General features: G+C 40.6%; 1 protein-coding gene across 1 annotated transcript; it reads right to left on the bottom strand.

Annotated features, from left to right (window-relative positions):
• Positions 1–2,537: 2,537 nt before the first annotated feature.
• LOC147433653 (uncharacterized) lies at positions 2,538–3,124 on the bottom strand. Its single transcript, XM_086489766.1, has one exon. It carries the CDS (start codon positions 3,089–3,091, stop codon positions 2,588–2,590), a length of 504 nt encoding a protein of 167 aa, XP_086345892.1. The 5' UTR covers positions 3,092–3,124; the 3' UTR covers positions 2,538–2,587.
• Positions 3,125–10,258: the final 7,134 nt, after the last annotated feature.

Here is a 10,258-nt window from a genome sequence, read left to right as displayed (position 1 = left end):
GGCTACAAAAGTGGAGATAGTGTTTTGTGTTGTCCCCAATACGAGAGTGCTCCTGCTATTGGAGAGTGTGTTAATTGAACAAGACCTTTATTCTGCTAAACGCTCAGTATCTCTTCACAGCAAGAGAGCTCGCCACCACTACTGTGTTAACACTTTCAAAATATGTGATGAATATAAGAATGAAGTCACTCGGGTGAATTGCGCGTAGTGTTTGATTGAAGAGTGTGAGGCTCTTCTATTTCGTGCAAGGTTGTCCACATCGGGCTACAATGTGTGCCCTACTTGCAAGCCATCATTTGTGATGGAGCAGTGAGATGTCTTGGGCAAGGTAATCTATTCAAATGACCATTGTTTTATGTCTCAAAAAAAATGTAAAATAGAAAGAAGCACCCAAATCTGAATATTTTAGCGCCAAAGCGAGGTGCGATAACGATAGTGGTAAATTTAGCTATAATATATGCAAGAATAAGAGTGGTACAAAACATGGCAATACACGTGATAATAATTAATTTGCAAGAACACTCGTTTCCACCCCCCCTCTCTCCTCTTTGCCCACCCCATTTTGGAGACTCTCTCTACAAAACTTGATAAATGGCCGCGGTAACGTTTTGAAAATTTTATAGTGTTTTTAGCATCGATATACATGTTGATATCACAATTGATATCTATGATGCACATTTCAATGCAAATATCAACGCTAATACTGACACCAAGTAAAATCCCAGAAATTAACGTTGCTCTGTTTGCATCGATTGTCTGAAGAGCCGCTAGTGCTGAGTGTCACACTTGTATACATTGCTTTAATGGAATGTATGTGTCAAGTTTATCTTCTTAGTGGAATGACATTACCAACCTTGACCTCTTGACCTTTATGCCACATCAACATTCACTATAAGCTTTGCAACTCGACGATGAGATCGTCTACAAAAGAAAAAAATATATATACGTGAATAGTCCATAAAGGTTCTTCATCTGCATCCAAATATCCATTTATGTGGGTTTTTTAAACCGGAGAACTGACTACAAGGCAAAGCACGATTTTCATTCTTTACAACTTTTGGGAAGATGCGATGCCAACTCTCTTGGACCATATTTTTGTATGGCACTTTTGATGACATGTACTATATGATCTATAGTTTAATCATTTCCTCATTACGTGATGAAAAATTTTAGTCACATGGTTTTGTTGTATCTTGACAAAACAATGTCCTTTGCTATGTATAGTTAGGTGAGACTCCTACTCAATTACTAGCTCGGTATTCCACTTAATTTTTTTCAATATTTTGATCTTGCATCTTGTAGATTTCTTTACCCACACGTTTTCTTGAATAGTGAATGTTTGATATCAACCTTTGTTAGGCATTTGATAGATACACATGTACTTTTTGAACTATCATTATCTGCTAAAAATTATTTATAACCATCAAAAATTGTTTTAAATGTTATAAGACTTCTATAAACGTTTTGAGAAAAAGAAATATAGTTTTAATGAAATTTTTGTTTGAAACTTTTCATGATTCTCTTGATATATTATTATCCATTCTAATTTAAGGAAATTAAATCTAGAGTTTTTGCCATATATCTCATAACCTAGCTACAGGATTTACAACACATCAAAAGTTTGTCTCATGATTCACAATTTTATAAATAATCCAAAAAATACAACAAGCCACTTGAGTATCCAATTATAGAACTGGTGTTAATTAACACTAGCTTCTAGTATTAAGCTTGCCCTAATCCTTAACTTGCGCTAGTAGTATTGACAACTTTTACCACTAATTAGGAGTGTGACTGATGAAAATAGATAAATGATTTAGGTAAACCATATGTCTGTGCCTACTAAACGGTATATTAATAATGCTATAAAAGGTTGTAAAGGCTTCAAAAGATAGCTATCTTAGTTATAGTGAAAATGTTTCCTCATGTGACTTGATCCCATTTGCTTGTGTAAGGTTGCCATCAATCTATCCTTAAACATATTTAGGTTTGCATTAGCATGCATGAAGCTTTACTCAATAGACCAACCGGTCGACGTGACCAATCTTTTGCAATGGTACCAAATTCTCTAGCTTTCTTTGATCTCATATTTTAAGTTGCCTCCTCAAATTAGCATGGTCTTTACATCTTATATCTTTTCCATACACAAAAAATTATGAGACATATAATTCACATAAACCATACCTAGTCTAGCACATTTTTTTGTCATTTCATGACTTTTGATCAACCGCTTCTTTGAAATTAACCTAATCCTTTTCTTTTGTAGCATGATATGATTTCTACAAAGCAACAATCTAAAAGACACATATATATGATAGAACAATTGAAGAAAGAAGATCAGACAATGATCCAAAGACAAATATCTACCTTGGGAAGAAAAAGTATCTCCTTTGAATTGGATTAGAAAACTTGTAATTGAATTCAAAATACAGGCTTCTTTCTTGTATATATAATAAGCCATTAAGTGTATTGTAATTTTATGCCCTTAGTACAAAGATCCACTATTCATTAGTATAAAAAAAAAACACATGGAGTTGTGCACCAATGAATACACATACAGGCTGAGCTGGAGCAAGCTGGTGATTGTGGCCTACATAAGCTGGATGAGCTCTTCATGGGGTTCATACAAAGGGTCCTCCCGCATCAAATCCATAAGAAAGTCTTCAGGGTAGATGATCTCGACCTCACCTAATCCATCCTCTAGGTATGCCCACGTCGACTCGCCAACCCCAGTATCCGCGTACGAACCTGCAGACTTTGATGGAAAAAGCTCTTTATGGTCCTCATCATGTTCCATGATATGAATTGCAAGTTTGTACCCGACAGGGTCTACGGAGAGCTTAAGCTTGCCGTTGAAATCCCTGCTGTCGTTGTCCTTGCCGCCACCACGGCGGCCCAAGCAGTAGGATGGGATGGCAAAGGGAGAGTCGTGCAGGGTGAAGGGGGAATCGCGCAGCCTGTAGGTGAGGGACGAGGCCTGCGCCGCCGTATCGTAGATGGGCGCCACGATCAAAAGTGTGTACAAGGTGAGAGCCAAAGCTGCAACCAAGCTTACTGCTACCAGGAGCTCGAGCCCGCTTGTACGCCGCCCCATCTCTCCGCCTTCCAGAGTCCTCCCTGGTGGTCGCTCCGTCTTTTATTGGCACATGAATGCTTTTGCTTTTGGCGCTTTTTAGGGCGACCACACACACTAGGAAACTTAATTGTTGGCACTGCCTGCAAGCAAGCAGGGAAATGCTATGAAATGCTGCACGCAAATTTTACGCTTTTTAATGCTATTTTAAGATGAGCGTTCCATGCTTCTAATAAAAATACCACCTGCGTTAAAAAAAAGCTAATTTGTCTACGTCAACAACACAATAGAAAAGGAGTGCAAGGTATGCTGCTACAAAGCTCTCTCTCTCTCTCTCTCTCTCTCTCTCTCTCTCTCACACACACACACACACACACACACACACACACGTAGTGCCGCCGTTCGCAAGTTAGTGCCGGCCTTGTTTTACGCATAAGTGGCCATCCACATAACACACCCACAGGAGGTGCTTTATAGGAGGTTGGAGGGTGAACTAAGCCACCCTCAATTTTCCCCAACTCCTCCACACTAATATTGTCTTGCAATCTTGACCCCTAACCTCAATTATTAATCTTCCTCTCTCAACCACTTTTGTGCCATTTGGAGACGTGCCCCAACCCCTCGCCCCCGAAAAAGATAAAACAAAAACCAAAAAATCATACATGATGTTTGCAAAAGCACTCCATATGCTACAATATTAGCAATATGTGCATAATGACTAGGAGAATGTAGCTTGTGGTGAAAATGTGACATACCTATTTCAGGTTGTAAAAACAAAGTGCTCCAAAGTGAACAACCATAGTGGTTTACATAAGATGATTGGGAGAGTGAAAATGGACGCTAGGTTAATGCCCCATCGTGACAGAACTTGTGTGACCCTCCAGTTAATGCCTCTCTTAAGAATTGACTTTGCCATGTGGCCCTATTTAACTAGCTTAATCCAATGATCCCCAATTTCTTGAAACAATCTTAATCCAGTGGTACACAATTGCTCCCAAGAGTTCTAGGATTCTACTGAAGCCTTGTGCCAAAACTAAGGATACAACTATTAACAGTAATGACCCCATCCCATCCTAGAGTTTTGCATTATTATCATATGCTCATATTATTTGAAACCAACTACTCCAGGGTGGAATGTGATACCAATATCCCTTGAGGTTGAGCCTCTGTATGGTAAGTGTGTGTCTTCCTATTTTTTACAATATGGTAGGTTGCAAGCCATAATTAATTATGCACAAACCATCTTGGCAAACCATATGGGTTGTGAATAAAACATATGGCAAGGTCCCGCAAGCACAAGTATCTGCGCGCACACAGACATTCCATTGCCAACTAAACCTTTAAACATAGGTGCATAGAGTGTTAGACATGTTCACACTAGCTTTGTGTTTGAGCCACTTAAGTGGCTTTAACCTTCGAAGTGGCTCACTACAGATACAATAAGATCTCATGATGGCATTGAAAGAAACTTACATGGGAGGAAACCTAAACAAATAGTACTAAAATGCAGCTTTTAGATTTGATCTCAAAGTCATTGAAGTCTATCAATAGTACTAAAATGCAGCTTTTAGGTTTGATCTCAAAGTCATTGAAGTCTATCAATACTGGTGAACACTTTAATGTAATAAGATGATCTTTCACACATGTCCATGCATTTGTCTAAGTAAACTAAGAATTAATTAAGTGGTGTTTATTTTCGTGTTGAACACTCTCTCTTGATTTCTTCATATGTCTGTGGGGTAAAACCTTTAGGAGAGGTTTTAGACATTGCTTTGATGGGAGAAAGATACTATTCTCAAAAGTGGCTTTGTGTTTGCACAAGCTAGCAATTATGCACACACATCAAACTCATCCATTTGTGCACACCACAAGGCCATACGACCTTATCCACTCTCGGCCAATAGAAATGAAAAATGCACTAAAAGCAACATGGACATCAAACCAACCTAGTGAGTAGAAAAAGAGGCTATTGCATCTATGGAAAAACTTAGTTATATAGAAACTCTCCAAACAAAGAGTATGCACGCATTTGATTACTCTAGTGGTGCTTATTTTCTATATAACAAAGCAAGCGATAAGATATAAGTCATTAGGAAACACATGAACTTTGCATGGACCTTGTAAGAATCCTTGATTTAAAGGAATTAAGGCTAATTTTGTGTAGACTTTGGGAGACAAGTGCATCCAATAAGCTACTTTTGAGTGAAAGTGAAGGAAAAAATGTATTGTGGCATTAACTACCTACTTCCATCCCTTTCCCATGCCACATCATCAAAACCGTGCATAAATCCAAGCTAAAAAAAACAAATTTGTTCAAAAATCCCATTTTCACATGTTTTCTATTTAAAAGTTCCTCTCAACCTATATACACACCACAAAAAACTTTTTTTGACTTTTTTCTTGACTTACACTCACTAGAAGGCCAATTTTTGAAAAAAAATCCCTCCAAAAAAGTAACTCTCTCCTACCTATCCCCCTCCCTCTCCTCTGCTCTCCCTCTCCCCTACTTCTCTTCTACCTCTCCTCCCTCTCCCCTACCTCCCTCTTCTCCCTTCCTCCATTGCATCATGAAGTTTAACAGCCATAGTGCTCAACAATATCAAAACCAGGGTACAACAATATCACAAACCATGTACCCTGCACACCAAAGTGTGCATATTTACTTGTCCATATATTTTGCATCAAAAGTGTCACATGTAGGTGACCAAAGGTCATGACAACAATGTCGTGCTATAGGGTGACACCAATGTCAATCTCTGAGTGGATAACATTTGTACCCATGCGACTTCCACTCCCATCCTACTCTAAGAAGTCTTTTGACGTTTCTTCAATATGTTGGAAGGCATGCATATTAGGATAATGTAAGCGATAGCCTATACACTCTAATTTATTTTCTATTGATTTTCTTCCTATTAAAATGTTCAATTCAAATTTTGAACCATTTTTCATAAAAATATCCTCTGTGTGTGTATGTGTATACCCAACACACACACACACACACACACACACACACACACACACACATGCACATGCACTCACTCCTCCTTGGATTTCATTGTAAAGTTTGCATAACCTTCTAATGTTTGACACCCACACTCACACACACACACACACATGCACATGCACTCACTCCTCCTTGGATTTCATTGTAAAGTTTGCATAACCTTCTAATCTTTGACATAATAGAGATTAAACACCACTTTTCCTCTAAAACAACCTTTGTTATATCTTGTAGGTAGGTTCTTCCAATTCATACTTATTCGAGGTGGGTAGTCTGATCATAATATATATTTTAGCATTGTTTAGTCCAAGTTAGATGAAAATGTGAGAGTGAGCAGCGGAGAAGGTGCGAGCCACGCGCATCAAAAACGCTAGAGAGAGAGAGAGAGAGAGAAAGAGAGAGAACACAAGTGCTCTACAAATAATGTTCTCAATACACAGTGAATGACTACAAGACCCTAATCATTCTATTTATAGAATGTTAGGTTGAGGTAGGGCAAAAAATGTAACTTGTGCAAAAAATATCAAAGCCCAAAAAATGGTTAAGAATGTGTGCACCCAGCCAAGCTAAAAAAAGTGTCCGCCCATGCAATCTACATGATGTCCGCCCATGCAAAAGTGTCCGCGCATGCAATCTACATGATGTGTGATGGGTGGCCAACCTGGAACAATCACTAGCCGTACAAAATGGCAAAGCAATGGTGGTGTAACTCTAACACCTCCTCTCAACACCTGATGCCGAGACAACACAGATGAGTCGAAGGTGAGAATCCATGGTCCACTGAAGTATAGCCTTCGTGAAGAAGTTTGCTGCATTGTCCCCTTTAGGGACATACTCCAAATGAAGATCTCCAGCAAAAACCCGCTCCCGAACCTAGTGGTACTGCACCTCAATGTGCTTTGTTCGAGTATGAAAGATAGGGGTCTTGACAATAGCAATGCAACTCTGATTGTTTCACAAAAGATGAGTTGTAGCACTTTGAGGAAAACAAAACTCTCCGAGTAATCTCCGTAGCCATATGGACTCACAAGCAGATAGCAAGCTGTTTTGTACTCCGTCTCTATGGAAGATAGCGCAATGGTGGATTTTTGCTTACTGCTCCATGAAATGGATCCCAAGCCGAGTGTGAAAACTACTCTTGTAGTAGAGCGCCGAGTGTCTGGATTTTTTGCCCAATCTAAATCGCACCAAGTAAGGTGCAACCCTTGGAGCGACCGTAGAATACACCATGGTCCAAGGTTCCACTGATGTAGCACAAAATAGGCTGGGCACACTGCCAATGTCGTTGACGAGGTCGGGTGTTGAACTAAGGACAAAAATTATGTAACAGATGTCTGGTTGGTAATAAGCCAGCCATACGTGGCAGCCAACAACATTCTTGTGCTGCTCCAAGTTAATCCGTGGGGAAGGATCGTGAAGTGATATGTTCTCCCTGGTCTCAAGAGATGTTAATTGGTCTACAGTCTGTCATCTGGAATCTCTCCAAGATAGCCTTCGCATACTTTCGTTGAGAAAAGAAGACGTCGTCTGGTGTCTAAAAAATAAAAAATTTAAGAAAATAGTGAAGAAGCCCAAGATCAGTCATCTCAAAACATATCTCCATAGCTTTCATGATTGACTTTATCTTGCTAGTCCATGCGCCTGTAAAAATGAGATTGTCCACATAGACAATCACGATCGCAACCAAAGAGTCATCAGACAACATAACAATTGGAATCTAATGAAGTCTCAATGAAGTACACCATAACCCTAGCTTCATGAGAAACCGATCAAGTGTGAGGTACCACTATCGTCCAACCTGCTTCAGTCCATACAATGCTTTCCGCAGTTTATAGACCCAATCCTCGTTGCCTAGTATACGAAACCCAGGAGGTTGCTCCACATAAACTTCTTTATCCGAATATCCATTCAGAAAAACACTTTTGACATCCATCTGGAAGATAGGCCAACCAAAGTTGGCAGAGCAAGAGGAAACACTGTGTGTATGGTAATCATGTGAGTGGTGGGAGCAAAGGTCACGTCAAAGTCCATGACTAGTCGCTGTTTGAAATCCCAAGCAGCAAATCTCGCCTTGTGTTTGTCAAGAGGGAACCATTGGCCTTGTACTTCGTCTTGAAAATCCATTTTGTAGAAACTACCTTCCGCTTGTTGGGCCTAGGAAGCAAAGTCCAGGTTTTATTCCACTCGATAGTGTCCAGCTCTAATTGCATGGCAGGCTTCCATCAATCATGATGGAGTGCTTCCTCCATCAAGGAAGACTCAACTGGTGAAGCCTGGTGCAAAGTTCACGAACTCTGCGTCGTCATAAACTTGCCTCTGCTTGAGGCGTGCAAAATGTTGAGGCTGTCCAAGATTTGGGCGAATCTAGTAACTTTGTGACTTCAGAGAAAGAAACCGTAGAGTAGAGCCAACCAAGTACTAACTTCTCCTTGTGAAGTGGGACCACTTCCATCAGAGGAGAACCATATTCATCCACATCAGAATCAAAATCTGACATGGCATAATCGAGTGAAGTAACTGGTTGCGGTGTAGAGGGTACATGGATAGGGATAGGGGTAGGACCAGGTGTAGGATGTGGATGAGAAGGAGGTAGGGAAGGTATAGGATTGGATGTTGCCCTCTCTACAGGTGTGCTGAAAAGCTCCATGAAAGTCACATCATAGCTAATTGTGGTGGTCTTGGCGTCAGGATCATAAAGCCGGTATCCATCAGACTCTTGTTTAAATAGCCTAGGAAGATGAGCTTCTTTGCCTTGAAGTCTAACTTCTGTCGCTTCTGCTTTGACACATAGACAAAGGCGAACACCCAAAAACTGAAAAGTGTGAGACCGAGGACTTGTGCCCATAGTAAGCCTGATAGGGACTCATGTCCTGCAAAGCATGAGTAGGAGAACGGTTCTGGATGTAAACCGCCGTGTTACATGCCTCCACCCAGTAAATCCTAGGTAAAGAAGCATGTGCAAGCATCGCATGAGCCATCTCCATGATAGTCTAGTTCTTCTGCTCAACAACTCCGTTCTAGGAAGGAGTGTAGGGAGTAGTCAGCTGGCACTGGATGCCCTCTGACTTGCACCATTGTACAAAGTCCTTCGAGGTGAACTCACCCCCTCTATCTAAGCAAATACATTTGACATGCAAATCCTTGTCCTTTTTGACGATCGTCTTCCAATTCCGAATGAAACTGAAAGCCTTTGACTTGAGCTTCAGGAAAGAATCCCAAGTGTACCTGCTAAAATCATCCACAAGCACAAGCAAAAACTGTGAGCCAAAAAACGAAGGAGTGCTCATCGGGCCACCTATATCAAAGTGAACAAGTGCCACTGGTGCCAAAGCTGTGTTGGATGCCTACTTTGAAAAGGAAACCGTGTGTTGCTTGCCCATCTGGCAAGCCTCACATACGACTGACAAGGAGTGTATCGCTAGTAAACCCTCCACCATAGAGGTCCTAGCAGCCTGTTGAAGCTGTTGATAGCATAGATGTCCAAATCGTGCATGCCATAGAGAAGAAGACTCCGTGGTCCAAGACAGGAGAGCAGTGAGGCGGTATAGGGAACCATCGCGTGTAAGGATAGTACCTGTCGTAGAATCAGAAATGGTCACTGTGCCACTCCCAAAGTGTATGTCAGCTCCGTGAGAGTCCAAAATCGACAGAGAGAGGAGGTTGAAGGCCATGTTCGAAACGTAAATCACCTCCACTAAACTAAACTTTGGGTCTAAGGTAGAACAGAAGAGGGTAATCTAGCCTATGTCAGACACTGGAATCTCATGATTGTCACCAATAGTGACGATCTGTCCATGAGTCTCCCTGAGAGAGCTAAACCAAGATTGTTGGGGAGTCATGTGAGTGGTGGATCCACTGTTAACACCCCAAGTACCTGACTTTGGTGTAGCAACGCAATGGACTCACCATGCACTCAACATGTGATAGGTTTTAGACATCCCTTGCCATGAGAGTATATATTTATCAAAGGGCACACTATACACTCAATGGACAAGTTTTGAGGCTTTTCTCCATACATCATAGATATACACCCAACCATACTCAACAAGCAATCTCGCCTACAAAATTGACTTCTATCTCTAAAGATTAAATTAGAACATAAGAATTTTGTTTAAAGCCCGTCACATATAGTCAATTTACCTCTAATATTTCTCATATGTAGGTTTTCAAAGTTTTTAGTACAAAAG

The sequence above is a fragment of the Adiantum capillus-veneris genome, chromosome 19 (assembly GCF_014529385.1).
Source record: "Adiantum capillus-veneris isolate H3 chromosome 19, ASM1452938v2, whole genome shotgun sequence".
Taxonomy (NCBI): domain Eukaryota; kingdom Viridiplantae; phylum Streptophyta; class Polypodiopsida; order Polypodiales; family Pteridaceae; genus Adiantum; species Adiantum capillus-veneris.
Note: the sequence above shows the minus strand (reverse complement) of the source record. Positions and strands in the feature narration are given on the sequence as shown.

Bases quoted from the DNA above. Each gene is read 5' to 3' on its own strand.
- LOC147433653 (XM_086489766.1), bottom strand. From the start codon at position 3,091: ATGGGGCGGCGTACAAGCGGGCTCGAGCTCCTGGTAGCAGTAAGCTTG.